The sequence below is a fragment of the Muscardinus avellanarius genome, assembly GCF_963383645.1.
Source record: "Muscardinus avellanarius genome assembly, chromosome: X".
Taxonomy (NCBI): Eukaryota; Metazoa; Chordata; class Mammalia; order Rodentia; family Gliridae; genus Muscardinus; species Muscardinus avellanarius.
Genome location: NC_137792.1, coordinates 31458549 through 31475836, shown reverse-complemented (window position 1 = coordinate 31475836; position 17288 = coordinate 31458549). Strand labels below are relative to the sequence as shown.

Below are 17288 nucleotides of genomic sequence, written 5' to 3'. Positions count from 1 at the left end.
CTGAAAAAAAATTTAAAAACAGGAGTACAACGTAGATGGCTTCCATTTGGCTTGTTCTCTGGGTATGTATTTTCTGTGATACAACAAGAATGATAGAATTTCATTGCTGGAATTTGCTCTTTGGAGTTACTAACTTAAGACAGTTATACTTTTCTTGCTGTGTACCAATAAATAATATTTTCAGTTCTTATTTTAAAATATGTTACTATTTATCACAGTGGTTACCTGACTTTGGTTAAATATGACTTTGAGTGAGTTACTGTGCTGAGTATACTAGGTGATATTAATCTTTTCTAGCTGTAAAATTTGGGGATTTTAGTGAAAATATTTAGTAATCACTTTTCCAGTTTTTAGATTGGGCTTTAACTTATCAAGGAATGGATAGCATGAAGACATGATTAAAGGAAGCATTTTGAAAGTAGTCAGAGATTATTCATGGGTGAGAGAGACCTTTAATGATTAAAAGGTAGCAAGAGGAAGGAATAATTTGTGTTCTCCACAACCATGGAGAGGTTTTAGGTCTTCCATAACATTTAGGCCCTCCCCCAAATTTTAGAACTTCCCTAAAATTCTTTGCTTTTCCTAGCTTTAAGGGACAGTGGAATGAAAGGATGAGAAGTTCGAGAATAGTAAGAGAAATGTGAATTGAAGAAAGAACGCTATCGAAAATGTTTTATTTCTTTTTCCAGAGCTTTTACTTCATTGTTAAGTTAAAAATTCTTAAAACATAAGCTACTGAAATGCAAGGGAATATTGCTAAATTGCAAAATTTTAGTCTTATCTAGATTAGTAAGAGGCATGGTGAATGACAGCATGCCTTTGAATATGGAAGTACTGTTTTGACTCAGTTGTGGAAGCTAAACAAATGTTAACTACATTAGTCACTGACTATACTCAAAAGAAACTATCTTTCTTTCTTCTTATAGACTCTGGGCTTGCTCTCCCTTCTGGGCTCCCTGATTGTCCTGGGGTAGGGGAGGCACATACATTTAGAAATCAACTCTGACAGTTTTGCAAATCTCCCTTAGGGCTCTGGAAAAACTTTCAAGTCAAATAGAAGAGGAAATCATTTCCTTTTAAGCTAAAATATATTTCATATTCCACAGTCCTTTTAGATTTAAACTCTGCCAGGCATACTTTAATGAGTAAAAAAAAATTGTTACACTATTTCTCTATATTAGCATGTTAGTATGTAACTTGCCTTGTCTTAATAATTTCTTTGGCAAAAAAATGAGCCTCTTCCTAGGCATCATCACAATTTATAAACTTTATTTAATGACGTTTTCCCATCTAAAGACACAAATTCATCAGATATTTTAATCCATTGGCTTGTGGCTCAACAATTTGTTTTTGCCTTATTTTATTCAGCAGAGTATTATTTTTATGTTTTTAATGTATTTATTCACATCTCAATGTTCAATATCAGAGTTCTTATATGAATTTTGCATTTTATTCTAAATATATTTATTCTTAATAATTTGTCATATTAAAGTTATTATAATGAATATAGTAGGTAAAAGGAAGACTATAAAAATTTTAGAAACCCTTATAAAAGTTTTATTTTGAAAAAATAAGTTATTTGTCAGTATATAAATAAGATTTTATGTGCAATTTTCATTTTAGCTTTTCCTTCTTGAAAGTAAACTATTCATTTTTTCATTTTTAATTTTTTCACATTTTTATAATTTTCTTTAATTTTGAAAATGTTGTGGACTCAAAAGACATCAGAATTTGAAAATTAAAATGATAGATAAGATGGAATAAATTTACTTAAATTATACATGTAATGTCAATGTAAATTTTTAAACTGCATCTTGCAAAATCAGTCTCAAAGTGAGTCAAAATGAAAGTATTGATTCATATTGAGAAAAGGGGCAGGTAATATTAATGGTATTATAATTAATGGCAAAACTATTGCAAGTAGTAAGAATTGAAAGTTAAATACATGTAACTTAGTCAAAATTAGGTTTACTACAGATCTAGAAGTGACATAAATTATCTCTGAAGAAAACAAAACTTTAGCAAGATGTCTGGTAAAATCAGATATTTCTAGTCTCCTTTAAACTTATAAAAATTTAAAATCTTGACAGTAATTTGTAGAAGATAAGTTACCTTTGACAACTAATAGTAGTATGATGATTACTTCAAAAATTTTCAGAAACAAGACACACTTGAGAAAATGATGCAGCATGCAGCTTGTACTGAACATGATGATAGTAATGAATATGAATATGAAGAGATGTCAAAAGTGAAAGAAGGGAAACCAGATGAACAAGAGGTAGCAACAGGGGTCTTCATGATGCAAGCAGCTGAGAATATGGATGCATTTTCTGATGAGGAAATAGGCAATAATTCAGACCAGGTGGGGCCTCAGGCCAGCACCAATGAAAAGGGCTTACAAAAAGACACATTTAGACAAGCAAATCAAAGTGCTGTTGATCAACTAGATACTAAGGAAATAGAAAAGGAAAGTGATGGAGAAGAAATAGTCTCTGAGAAGAAAACTGAGCTGATGGAAATGACAGGCCTGAAAAAAGAAGAGAATTTACAATGTGTAAACTATGATACATTCTTTGATGACTTACCAGATGCAGACATAAGTAATGAGAATGAAGAATATAATGGTTTTGCTAAGGAAATGGAAAGTAGGAAGGAAGATATGATCTTTGACAGTGAAAGAGAATCGCTAGAAGAGCCAGAGAGTTATGAGGAATATGAAAGCCAGAGTCAGAAGGGTAAAGCTGACAGATTCGAGCAGCCCAAATCTATAGCATATAGTGGTGAAGAGAAAGATGATGATGAAGTGGAAATTGACCACAGCTTGTGGTTCAGCAGAAAATTTGTCAAACAATTAAATGAAATTGAACCCAGAATTCCCAGATTCATGTCAAAATATGATTTTAAGTGTGACCACTTATCAAAGATACCAGAGGAACAGGAAGGAACAGAGGATTCAGATGAAAGTGGAATAGAGGAACAAATGATAGAGGCACATAAGGAAAATATGGAGGTGAAAGGAGGAAGAAAGGAAGAGGAAGCAGAGACCTTATCAGATGACCGTTCAGACATAGCAGAGGTGAGTGAAGGTGAGGGAGAGGCAGAGGATGGACTTGAAGGTGAACGGGACCATATCTGTGAGGAGAGTCATCCTGAATTAGAGCAATGGCAAAGGGAGGAGAGGGAGGAGGAAGGGAGGAAAAATAAGGGAAAAGGAAAATCCAGGAGCCCAGGTAAGGAAGACAAGGACCTAGAAGAGGAGAAGGAATGGGAGAAAAAGGATGAGGAAGAATGGAAGAAAAAGGAGAGGGACAGAGGCCACCAGGAGGTCAGAAACCATGAGGCAGAGGTGGGAGAAGGAGAGAAGGAAGTGGGAGAGGAACAAGGAGAGGGAGAAGAAGAGGAAGAAGGGGAAGAAAAGGAGGAAGAAGGAGAAAGTGAAGAGGAAGAGGGAGAAGAGGATATAAATGGTGAAAGGGATGGAGAGGAGGAAAGAAATGGAATGGAGGGAGGAGAGGGAGAAGAGGAAGGAGAAGAAAATGAGGAAGAAGAAATAGAAGGAGATGGGGAAAATGAAGAGGAAGAAGGAGAGGAGAAAGGAGAAAGGGAAAATGACAAAGGAGAGGGAGAAGAGGAAGGTGAGGAGGAAAGAGAAACAGAAAATGTAGAAGAGGAAAGGGAGGAAGAAGGGGAATATGAAGGAGAGGGAGAAGAGGAAGAGGAAGGAAATGGGGAAGAAGAGGAAGATGAGGGAGAAGTGGCAAATGAGGAAGAAGAGGAGGAAGGCAAGGGGAAAGGGGAGGAAAGGGAGAGGAAGGAGAGGGAAGGTGAAGAAAATGAGAGGAATGAAGAGGAGGAGGTGGAGGAGGGGGAGGAGGAGGAGGGGGAGGAGGAGGAGGAGGAGGGGGAGGAGGAGGGGGAGGAGGAGGGGGAGGAGGAGGGGGAGGAGGAGGAGGAGGAGGAGGGGAATAAGGAAAAAGAGGAGAAATACAAGGAGACAGGTGAAAAAGAGAACAAAAGGCAAGGTGACAGAGAAGAGTCAAAAAAAGAGAACAAAATGAAAGGATGTGTGAAATATGACAAACATAGAATGTATCAAAACAAGTCTATTAGTAACCCAGAGGGAAGGGGGAAAGAGCAGAGATTCAAAATGCCAGTGCAATCAAAACAACTTTTAGAGAATGGGCCACCAGATTCCAAAAAATTTTGGAATAATGTGTTACCACATTATTTGGAATTGAAGTAGCAGACTTTAAGTTTGACCTGATTATGGTCAATCAAATGTTTTGAATGTCTTGTACATAATATGCACTCATTAACATATATTAAACTGAAATTTTGGTTTGGTTAGTTTATATGTAGTAATAAAGCAACTGGCAAATTGTGTTAAGGGTTTAAAGGCAACAGGAGACACTGGTAAAGTTTGATTCTTCTTAAACTGATTTATTTCATATTTCTCCCCAAATTATAGATTGATAACTAGGAAATATTATAAGGCCATAGCAAATTTTTAACATTATATATTTCTCATTAAAGTTAGATTTAGGAAATAGAATTATGCTACATGAGTACTTTGTTTATATATGCAAATCAGTTTTTAAAAATAGTACAGATCCATAAGAGCTATAAAACTTCTGATTTCTTGTAGATGTTTTAGCACATTTTTTAGTTTTTGATTACACATAGAATAAGTTTTATAAGAATGGATGGTATTTTGAAGCTAAAGGGAGAATTCACATTTTAAATAGTTTTTTTTTAACTTTTGTGGGTTTTTTGACCAAAAGGTACAAAATGAGAGCTATTTTCAGGGCTTAGATCCTAATAATTTAATCTTGTTTAGTTAATCTCTAGGCAGGTGGTAGCATATCTAATAAAATGGTGATTAACTTAAATGCATAATGTGGGATTATGTGCAACTTTATATGTTTATCAGCCAGGTGGACTTACTCAGTGAGCATCAGTTTCCTCATTTGTATAGTGGAGTGGATGAGATATGTGTTAAGTATACCTGTCTGACTCTTACATTCTTTTCATTCTGATAGGATGATTTGCTCTATCATTTTTAATATTTGTGTAAGAAATATTTAAGAAAGAAAATTATACTTTAAGATTAACATTATAATAAAATATTGTTCTCTACTCAAAGTTTTGATAGCTTTCATGTCTCTTGTCTTCTGTAATTTTGTATTTCTAAAGTTCTATAATTTCTGTACTTTAACTGTACTTTCTAAACCTTCACTTCCACTATCTGTTATGTGCCCTCAGTGTATTTTTCATTGACTATTCTGTAATTCTCAATTTGTCTGTTGCATGTCAGAATGTTTCAACTAAAATAAAGGTCAAATGTATATAGTCAGTAATTGTGGAAAAAACTGTCTAATATTAGGTATTGAATTTCAGAGACTAGATTGCCACTTGAGTAATTTAAGTCTTCCCTAAAACATTTCTTTGTATATAAATGCAGATAGTTTATGTCATTGTTATATATTCACAGATCCCTTTTCAACTGTTTTTCTTTCCCAGTCACTTCCATATCTTGGACACAAGATTTTTCTTATACCTTAATCAAATAAGATCTTGATGATAAACTTCCTATGAATTTCTATAGTTTAATTTATTGCATATTTGATACTTTCTGAGTGAAAAAGAATATTTAGAGAAAGACTAGACTCAAACAAAGTGAAGAATTTCCTAGGAGCAATTATAAATTGAACCTTAGCTGTAAAAATTTCTAGTAGCTTCTTCCTAAGTAACCAAATACATTGATTTGGCATTGTAGCCCATGACTAAATTCTACCACATTCATTAAGTGCTCATAAAGTAAAAATTAATACTATGATAATATATGTGCCAAGCATGTTTTTAAAAAATAGATTTAAATGGTTAAATAAAATGGGTAACAGATGCAGAGTTTATAAAGGAACTCCAAGTAGATGAGAAACTCTTAAACTCAAATTATTAATGTTAAAAGTAAGTGTATTCATTTTTCCACTTGCAAGATAGTCATCCAGCAATACTGAAATCATGTCCTAAAGTACACCCACCTTAATACTTGAACTGATCTAGATGTCTACTTTTAGACAGCGTTTCTTCACATTTCCCTGACCAAAAAAACATTGTGTGCTCTTTAGGAGCAGTAGTTTGTATGAGCATAATGTTCAGGTCAAAAGAGAACTAGCTTAGTCATTTAGAGACTAAAATCCTATTTCTAGCTTTTTACTTTCAAACCCTGTGAACATTAGCCAGTTTCTTAGCCTTTGCAAGTAGAATGGGATACCTAAGTGATTATGTGGGAACACTAAGGTGTTCATTACCAACTAGAGCTTTTTCAGATACAGAATTACTAGTACTCTTTTTTCTCAATGAAAAATCTTGAGTCTAGTTGCCAAATATATCCTGCCTTCGCTGTTATACTGAAGTAAGCAGTGATCCTAAACTAAGCATGCCAACTTTCTGTGCCCCCTGTTCAGTGAACATTTGTCAGATCATATGTGACAAGCCTAGTGTTCTCAAAAGTTTGTGAAGAGAAATTTGTTGATAAATAAAGAATGAGATCATATTGTCCCTCATGAATTAACACATTGTAACATAGATTAAAATAAATGGTTTCAGCTGGGTGTGGTGGCTGCACACTTGTAACCCCAGAGTTTGAGAGGCTGAGACAGGAGGATCACACAAGTGTGAAGCCAGCCTCAGCTACTTAGTGAGACCCTATTTCCAAATAAAACATAAAATAGGTCTGGTAGTATAGCCCAGAGGTAGAAAATCCCCTGAGTTCCCACCCAGTACCACAAAAATAAATAAATAAATAAATAATTAATTAATTAATTGGTTCCTTTATTGTCCCCATCTGTTGGTTGTTCACACTTTTACTATAGCTTATCATTGTTCATTACTGAGGGAAATGTGAGTTGTATATGTAGAATCCATTGAGTTACCATTTCCTAATGAGGACTCTGGCAGAAAAAACTTTAAGGTAAGCTGCATAGGAGTGCTACAGAAGCATCTGCTGCTGCTCACTAGCAGTACTCGAGGTGAGTGCAACTGAAATATCTTTTATTAACTGTGGAAATAAATTAGCTATTTATGTTTCTATAAAAACAAAATGCAACCATGAAAGAAAGTGCTGTAATACCTTGTTTTTTCATTATAAAAATTCACAGCTTTACATTTGGTACATATTATTCATTAGTGGATATTTATATACCAAATACCAAAAAAAGAAACAGAAGCTCCCCAAGGCAGGTAGATCTCAAAAAGGAAGGGGAGCTTACAGTCTACCTCTTGTGGCCCTCTTAGCTGTCAGGGACTTCAGGGATATATTTCTTTAAAGATTATCAAGTAACATTAAAACAGCTTTTGATGATAAACTTTTTTATTATAAACTTCCTATGAATTTCTATACTTGAATTCATTGCACATTTGATTGCCTTGTATCACAGCTTATATATATTTAAAACTAGATTTAACTGAGAGAAAGCATTCCTAGTATGAACAGAACTGAATGCAAGATTCAGGGTAACATCAGTAGGTACAGAGTAGGTTGAGAAAGGGAAATTAGAGAATGATGTAGGGGTCACTCACTAGGAAAAAGTGGTGCCACCCAAGCGAAGGAAGGGATTTCATGGAAGAATGAGTTGGTAGAAGCTACAGTGGCAGCCTCTGGGAGGTGTCCTGGTGAAGGGCCAGGGGTAGAACCCACATTGGCAGCAAAGAATGAGCCTTAGTCTTCTTTGCAGGAAATAGAAGGAACTCTGGATGAAGAAGGAGATCCTATAGAGGAGCAGATAAGGTGACCTAACTGAGGGGATGAGAGGGGAGAAGAGGGAAACTCTCTAAAGCACATGGTATACTTAAACAAACATATCAAAGTTTGTCACTAAACCAAGCATGGGAATGAGGGATGGGGAGGGAATGGGTAGGAATTGGGTAAGGGTTAATTGGGTGCTGTGTTGTATATGTCTCCATCATCTTTTATCCCATTAAGGTGTATAACTACATTGCACCAATAAAATTTTTTTTAAAAAACTTCATAAACTGTGGAAATAAAAAGAGGAATAATATTAGATAAAAATTTTACCCTTTCTTTTGTAAAATGACAGTATTCTGCCAATATCTCCTAAATTGTCTCATTTGAAGGTAAGTGCTTTCTGTGATTTAGTTGTCCAGATGTGTATAGAATAATTTTAAGTGTATTTAATAAGTTCAAAGTTTTACAATTTATGTTATTCTTAGTGAAAAATGTAATTTTCTAATAACTCTCAAATTTAGGGTATGTTATAGTTCCAACAGTTCTCTATTTATATAGATTTTTTTAGTTAATGAGTAAAATTGTAGTTTATTATAAAAGCTGTGTGCTTTGCTTATTTCTAAAATAAAGGTAGCCAGGCATGGTACTGCATGCCTGTAATCCTAGTACTCAGCTGAGACCAGGAGAATTGCATATTTGAAACCAGCCTCAACAATTTAGCAAGGCCTTGATTCAAAATAAAATAGCACTTGAGGTGTAGCTCAGAGGTAGGATGCCTCTGGGTTCAACCTCCAGTATCTCCCAATAAATAAATATGTACATATATATACATATTCCAAATTCATTTTTATAATAGCATGATACTATCCTGTGATGGCATTAATATCTTACTTAAGCCTTTATTGGAGTTGACCCAGGTGTTAGATTAGCTACTCTCAAGGTAAGGATTATGCTGGGAACACAGCTCACTCACCCTCCTCTTGTGAGGCAGAGAATAGTCTGAAATTCTGTGTCTCAGGAACACTCTTCTTTTTAGTTAAACTTTCATTTGTGTATATTTATGAATATACCTATTTATCAGCCATTTGTCTTTAGTAGTCTTCATTCCTTTTCCTTTCAGAGTTGTCCCTGATAGTATTACCTACCCATAATGTATATTTGGGTAGGCAAGATATACAATATAATTCACTTAGAGGGAAAACCATGCAGGAAAAATGAAGGGTTAAAAGTCATTCATAAATGGAAGCTACCTCATGGCCAACCCTATGTTAGCTAACTGCAAAAAGAAAAAAAAAAGCTCAGTGTAAAGTAGAGAATAAAACTAATATTTTCTGTGCTTAGTAATCTTTACATGAATTACTATCAGCCATAAAAGCCATAGTCAGGGATTTTATAATTTGAATTATTAAATGGATAGTGGCCAGATAAAGCAAATTCTTTCTCTGATTAATTTTCTTCCTGCTTTTAATAATCAAGTGCAAAGCAATTAAACTGTATTTTTTATCTTTTGCCTAGAATGTAAGTACTTACCGCTCGTGATCAGTGAATTATACCTCTAAATCTTTGTTTTTTAAAATGAGCATAATACATAGCTATATTATGTTTTACTACTATAGTAAGTAGAAAGCTTTTTAACTTCTCTTCAGTGTAAAAGCACTCTGGAGATAGCCAAGAAAACATACTTCACTTTTTCCCATTTTAACCTTGCCATGGATATTAATAGAATTTTGAGAATCCTAGTCATTGAAATAGGATAGCATGCATAAAATCCTTGGTAAGCAAGTAATTTGATATTCAGTATGGATTATACAGTATTTTGCTTTTAAACTTTTATATGGAATTTACTATTACACATGTTCTTTAAGGTGGTATTAATTATGACAGCAGTATCAGATTTCTGTTTTTTTAAGAGAAAATCTTACTCTTCTCTCATGGTCAATTTTGTCACAGGATGAGGATGAGGATCAGGATCAGGATCAGGAATATTCAGAAACTGAAGAAACAGAACCAGAAGATATAATTAAGACAACTTATGATAACCTGAAAGAAGAGAAGAAAGTTGTAGAGGATTATGAAAATATTTCTTCAGATGACCATGGTAAAACAGAAGAGTCTGAAAGTATCCATGACAACTCAGCTAAAATTATTAAAGAGGTATGATAATAGGTGCCTTAGTCCTGAGATTCTAAGAGAAAGTATATGGGTTCTCTAGTCCTTACAGAGGGAAGAATCCAGTTTCCTCTGAGAACAGAAGTACTTCTATGAATAACTTTATTCATGTGCCAGGAAAATGCTTTAGTTAATTTATGAGTCAAACAGTGCCTCAAAAGCACTTTACACATTGCTTGGTAGCACTCTATTCTCCACATGAGTGGAAATCAACTGGTGTGTGCCGGGATAGTATATTTTTGGGAAATGAAACAAAAAAAGTAGTTATCCAGACTTTGAAACGCTGATGATACAAAATCTAAGAGCCCAAGTCCTGGGATATGTATGTGCATGCATACATACGGATATGGATATGGATATAAAGTTCAGCCCAGCCATATTTAGGTTATGGTCAGTTGATGCACTGTAGACAAAAGTATGTACAGGAGGAATAAAAGGCATCCCCGAAGAAGGGAAGATCATTAAGTGGAGCTGTGAATGACAAAACAGCCTCTTCCATTTGGCTATTTAGCCTGAGAGTAACCCTGCTAGAAAACCATTGGTAGCTTTGTAATCATTTGTTTTGCTAACAGTACTGTGGATTCATTTCAGAGATACAGAATTCTGAAACCCAAATCTGAATGGCATCGTATTCATTTTCATCTTTCAGTCTTCTGATGCAGAACACTAAGTTACTCATGCCTCCTAGTGGATGAAATGTCATTATTTTTTTTCTGTATAAGAGTCTTTTCCCATCTAAGTTTATTCAGTTTTATCCCTGTTTTAATCCCCCTTTTCCCTAACATAGGCAATGCCTAAACTGTACTTTTTTCTTTAAACGTGTACCTGTGAAATATGTATCATGTTGTATGCATGTATTTTTCACTTAAAAATGTTTCTGTTCTATAGAGATCATTTTCTCTGTTGGTCACCTCTTTTTCTAAGACTCTTTCCTTCTCTAGGGAAAAATTTTTCTAACAGTTATATTTTTCTTTTAGAGGAGGAAGATGATCCTATTTATAAAGAACATTTATGAGTTCAGGTTATAGTGGTCCCTAAAAGTTTTTAACATAGAAGTCATTAACTACCAGTTTGGCATTGTAAAATGTCAAGTTCAGTTATTTACCAGTTGATCTTCCTGAATCTTCTTTGAGAATTCTTAAATTATGCCTTTTGTTTGTGGTACTGGGGGTGGAACCCAGGGTCTTTCTACCTCTGGGATAGACCTATTTTATACTTTATTTGGGAACAGGATCTCACTACGTTGCTGAGAGCCTCACCAAGTAGCTGAGGCTGTCTTCGAACCTGTGCGATCCTCCTGTCTCAGTCTCCCAAGTGCTGGGATTACAAGTGTGTGCCACCATGCCTGGCCTATGCTGTTTTTTAATAGCATACAATTTTAAGCCAGGAGGACATTTGCAATCAGTCAACATCTCAAATTTCTCATTTAACAAGAGTCCAGCAAAGTGAAGTAATCATCACATATTTATGTCATTACCTAAAGGCATGTTCTGGAACCCTGCACAGAAATCAAGACTTGGTTTTTTAGTACTTTATAAATATGGTTTGTTTTTAATAATGTTTATTGTTTACAGGAAGAAAAAGTCAACCTAGAAAAACGGGCCATTTGTGAATACAATGAAAATCCAAAAGGTATGAGCACTTTTTACTTCAAAAACTGTGTGTGTTTGTGTGTGTGGTGTGGTGCTGGAGATTTAACCCAAGGGCATTCTACCTCTGAGCTACACCTCCAGCCTTATTTCATTTTTTATTTTGAAACAGGTATCCCAAAATTTCGGAGAGCCTCACTAAGTTAATGAGGCTGGATTTGAACCTGCAATCCTCCTGTCTCAGCTTCATAAGTACTGGGATTACAGGTGTATACTACCACACCCAGCCCAAAATAATATTTTTAAAAGGCTAGATATATAACATACATACATGCATAAAATGCATATATATGGGATACTTGAATATTTATAGATTCACATACATACATTCTTTTCATACTTGTTACGGTCATGTGACCCTCATAGTAAGCTATGAAACATATGACACTGCTTATCTGTGTTCATTTATAACCACTACAGTTTTTTCACATGCAAAATATTCACATTACTCATAGTTGTGACAGTCATATGTCAGTGTTCAGGGATTTAGGACAGGATTTTACTATCTTTTTTTCTCTACTCAAGTATTATTAAGTTGGACGTTTGCTTCAAATCTCAGTGTATATCTCAGGTGAGCACTGTGGACCTCTTTATCCAAACTAGAAGGACTGTGCTAGCCAAGAGCCCTAATAGCCATCCAGTTGTTCTCCCAGGGTACCGAATTGAGTCTTTGATCTTACCATGGGTACTGAAAAGTTATTTCCCATGCCAAGCTTCTGGTATGAGGGAATAGGTGCCAAGGGATAGAGGAGACCATCTCAAGACCTGTATATTCTAGACCCTGATATTTGTGTGTTTTTGCTGTATGACTCCTACATTATTTCTCCACACACCTACACTTCAGTATGCTTTTACTATGTTTGTGTTAAAAAATAACCAGTTGAGACTGAAACAGGATGATTCTGGTTCACTGCCATCCTCAGCTACTTAGGCCCTTTGCAACTCAGTAAGACTCTGTTTCAAAATAAAGAATAAAAATAGGGCTGAGGTTGTAGCACAGAGGTAGAATGCCCCTGGGTTCCATCTCTAGTACCCCCCCACACAAATTAATTAATTAATTAACTAATTAATTAATATAACCAGTCATAGGCTGGGGATATAGGTCTGTGGTAGAGCACTTGCCTAGCATGCTTAAGACATTGGGTTCAATCCCCATATTGCAATTGATTGATAAACACTGTCCAGAATGCTAGCTATCTGATCTAAACTTAAGCAGCAGAAGAAATAGTTTCCTTAATACTTTTGCCCTTCTAACGTTTGCAGAAAGAGTAGTAAGTTTTTTTTTAAATATTTTAAGCAAAATGTTATCTATCAACTAAATATTTTAGCACATAGCCTATAGTATCAAAATGAAGTTAAGTATAAGCTTTAAAAATGCAGTTGGTTATATAAAACTGAAAGAATGTATATGCTTCATGAGTATACTATTTTTGGTGTGTGGTACTGGGCAGTGAATCCAGGGACATTCTACCTCTGGGCTACACACTCCAACCCTATTTTATTTTTTTTGAAACAGGGTCTTACTAAATTTCCAGGGCTGGCTGCTAACCTGCCATCCTCTTGTCTCAACCTCCCAAGTACTGGGATTATAGGTGAGCTACCACACCTAGCTATAAGTATACTTTTAAAAAGATTATTACTCAAATATTATTAACATGTGTATTTGGGTATAAGAAACCAATTATAACTAGGTTAATTAAAAAGCGATTTACATTTTTTAGAAGTCTTCTCTAACATTACTTATTACCTTTGTGACTATATTTAGAGAGTGGTCACTTAAAGTTTTCAACATTAATCAAGTTATTCTGGGCATTTAACTTTAGTTTATCTTTTCAGGAAACACACAGTGTAGACCATTGGTGAACTTTTTTCATATTACCCCATAACTCATACTTGACAGAGTTTCACTAAAATAAACATTAGGTCTTTTCTTTTAACTCATTAGTTAGAACAATATTTTTAACTCTATCCAACTGTAGGAAGCATGTATGATCGTGCAAGGAGCATTTCTTCAGAAGTTCTAAGAGTTAATGAATCAACAAGCAAAGATATAAAAAAAACCAAAAAGGTAAGTGAAATGAACTCTCCATTTTAGTGCTAAGACCAAACTATTGAATCATTCCTTTTACTTTTCATATGGCAATTCATATAATTCCTTTAATAGTATATTTATGACTCCAAAATATGCAAAGAATTCCAGGTTGATGTCTCATATTTTTAATAAACTATCTTTCCTTTTGATAGAATTTACTTGATAGATCTCCTTTTCTCTTTTACTTGTGTTTTAGATGTGCCCTTTGGAAATGGCCTATAGAGCTGGATTTTGTCTTTGAAATATTTTACATATTTACCTAAAATCTAAAACTAATCAAGATTCCTATATTTTGCCTAAATAATACCAAGATCTTAAAATACTTTTCTTTCCTATCACCCCTTTACATAGTGTTTTTTAAATGTTTAACTTCACAAATCAGGTTATTATTTATTTTCTATACCACTTGCTTTACTTACCATTTCTTTTTACACCTCACATCTCAGATATTTCTGGAACATTATCCTTCCTGAAGAAGTTATTTGGATTTTCTTATCATAGATATCTTCTTGTAGTTCACACTAGAGTTCCAATTCACTTAACACATCTTTTCTTATCATATTTCTTGAATGATAGTATGGGAATTTGGCAGTTTTCTTAAGTACTCCTAGCATTGCCATTAAGAATATCATTTTATATAATTGCTGGTAACTTTGTATATCACCTGTCATTTTTTTGTGGTACTGGAAATGGAACCCAGGGTCATTCTACCTCCAAGCTACACCCAAGCCCTATTTTTTATTCTTTATTTAGAAACATGATCTCACCATATTGCAGAGGGCCTCACTAAGTGGCTGAGGCTGTCCACAAACCACAATCCTCCTGTCTCAGCCTCCCAACTACTGGGATTTCAGCCTCCCAAATACTGGGATTACAAGTGAGCACCACACCCATCTTATCACCTGTCATTTATGTCTGGATGCATTTTTACATTCTTTTTTTTTTGTCTTCGATATGATTTGGTTCACTATGAGATATCTAGGTGCGATTTTTTATTTTAACTATTTTGAAATCTATTATGACCCTTGAATCTGAAAATTCATATTGTTCATCATAGTTTTAAAGATTCTCATTCCATATATATTATATATATTATATATACATACATATATACATATATATAGTTAGTTTGTGGTACTGGGGATGGAACCCAGGGGCATTCTACCTCCGAGCTACCCCAGCACAATTTTTTTTTTTTTTTTTTTTTTTGCGGATCTGGGGATGGAACTCAGGGGCATTCAGCCTCAGAGCTACATCCCCTGCCCTATTTTTTATTCTTTACTTTGAAACAGGGTCTCACTGAGTTGCAAAGGGCCTCACTAGGTAGCTGAGGCTGTCCGCAAACTGTGATTCTCCTGTCTCAGCCTCCTGAATGCTGGGGTTACAAGTGTGCACCACCATGCCCGGCCCATTATATATGTAAATACTTCCTCTCACCCCTTTTGAAATCTGATATAAAACTTTTCATTCTGTTGTCCATGTCTTTTAGTATTAGTTTCATATTTTCTTTGTTTGAGTTACAGCCTCTTTTCCTGAAACTACTCTGCTCTTTAAACTCCCTTTTGAGTTTTAATTTTGATGATTATTTTTTTCATATTGTTTTTGTGGCACTGGGGATTTAGTTCAGGGATAGTCTTTCTACCACTAAGCTATAACTCCTGTCAGCTTTAGTTTCTATTTTAAAACAGAGTCTTGCTAAGTTAGCAATTGCTGACCCCAAACTTGCTTTACTTTAAACTCTTTCAGGCTCTCAAGTAATGGGATTACAGGTGTGTGCCATTGTGTCCAGCTATTTTTCAGTTTTAAGTGAAGTTCTATTTTTGTTCTCTCTCAAACCAATCTGGTCTTTATAAGTTCAGCATCTTGTTTTTTGCTTAAATAAAGCAGGCCAAGTGTGGTGGTACACACTTGTAATCCCAGTAGTTCGGAGGCTGAAATAGAAGGATCGCAAGTTCTTGGCCAGCCTCAGCTACTTAGCGAGGCTCTCTGCAACTTAGTGAGACCCTGTTTCAAAATAATAAGAAATAGAGCTGGGGATATAGCTCAGAAGTAGAATGCCCCTGAGTTCAATCCTCAATACTGCAAAATAATAATAATAATAATAATAATAATAATAATAATAAACAATAATAATAATAAATAATAAGCAGAAGCTGTGTATTCCCACTGCCTACTTAGATACACAGTGTTCACACAACCATCAGTTGGCAGCACTAACATTTTGCCAGAAATTCAGATATATAGGATAGGGAAATGTGTCCACCTTCTCCAATATATTACAATAGAAAATCTTTATAATGGTGATGTAGTGGGCATGGCAGTCAGGCCCCCAAAATGACCCTTTCTGGTTACATTTAAATGGCACAATGACTGGTATCCTAGTTTTTCTCTTTTTTCCTCTTACAATGCAACAAAGTAAAATACCAAATATGTTTTTTAAGGAAAAGGTTGTTGATAGTGTTGGAACTTAGAATCTGAAAGGTCTCACTTTAGGGTAGAATCATGACTGCACTTTGGTAAAAGAAAAAATAGACCAGTGGATACTAAGAATGTACCATTATATATGATGCTCTATAAGGATGTAATGATATCATGTTCATACTTGTTAAAAAAAAAAAAAGACATCCATAGCCAGGCACAGTGGTGCATGTTTGTAATTCCAACTACTCAGGAGGATGAGGCAGAAGGGTCACAGGTATGAGGCCAGCCAGGGCAGTTTCGGGAGACTGCCTCAGCAAAACTAATTTTTTAAAAAGGGCTTAGGATATAACTCAGTGGTAGAATTCTCCTGGGTTCAATAGCAGTCGTGAGGTAAAAAGATACCCCTAAATACTAAATCAATGTTTCACTTACTGAAATTAAATCTTTTCACACTTTATGTGTTTTTTCTAGATTTTCCTCTTTAAGCGGATACCATTACCAGGTCAGAAAACTATGCAGAATAATAGCGAGCCACTCCCAGAGATAAAACCAGTAGGAGATCAAATAGCTTTCCAAAGCAATAAGAAAGATGCCAACAAGAACCACATGGGACAAAGCTATCAGGGTACTTCATCAAGTATGGAGAGAAGATCAAAATCCTGTATAGTACTATAAATATATGTTTATGTTTTCATGATCACCAAACACATTCATAATTTATACTTGAAAAATGTTATGACTTCTGATGGAAAATTTCTGATAACAGACAAAAATATACGTTAATATGTTTGGTTTGATACAACTGGTTTTGATATTTATTTATGTTAATATTTTTAACAAGCAATTTCACACTATGGGTATCTCAAACTTTCCTTGAAGTGTTGTGGCCTTAACTGTTCAGTGTTGCACAAAACAATATATTTTTATATGTGAAAATTATGATATTTCATAGTTTTACTAAACAGTTTTATTTATAATTTCATAAGACAATGTTTGCAATCTCATGACACTGTAACAGTTTTAATGTATTTGCAATTTTTAAAAACTGAGGCAAAATTGTTATGAACTTATTTTAGTAAACTTTCTGGTTGGTTCTGCAATTAAAATGGATGAGTACAAATAAAATTTGGAGGCACTTGGAGTTATTCATTGATTTAATGGGGGGAAAATCTCATTTTCACAAAACGCCTTAATCCCTGAGTAAAGAAAA

At 34.7% G+C, this 17288-nt stretch overlaps 1 protein-coding gene across 1 annotated transcript in view; it reads left to right on the top strand.

Annotated features, from left to right (window-relative positions):
* Nucleotides 1–16753, top strand: part of RPGR (retinitis pigmentosa GTPase regulator) — a gene marked incomplete at both ends in the record, with an annotated part of 48098 nt that extends 31345 nt beyond the window's left edge. Inside the window, 5 exons of the mRNA XM_080718851.1 lie at nucleotides 2159–3076; nucleotides 9698–9901; nucleotides 11491–11548; nucleotides 13545–13633; nucleotides 16550–16753. Coding sequence (XP_080574977.1) covers nucleotides 2159–3076; nucleotides 9698–9901; nucleotides 11491–11548; nucleotides 13545–13633; nucleotides 16550–16753 — 1473 coding nt within the window. The remainder of the gene's footprint in view (nucleotides 1–2158; nucleotides 3077–9697; nucleotides 9902–11490; nucleotides 11549–13544; nucleotides 13634–16549) is intronic.
* Between the last annotated feature and the right edge of the window lie 535 nt (nucleotides 16754–17288).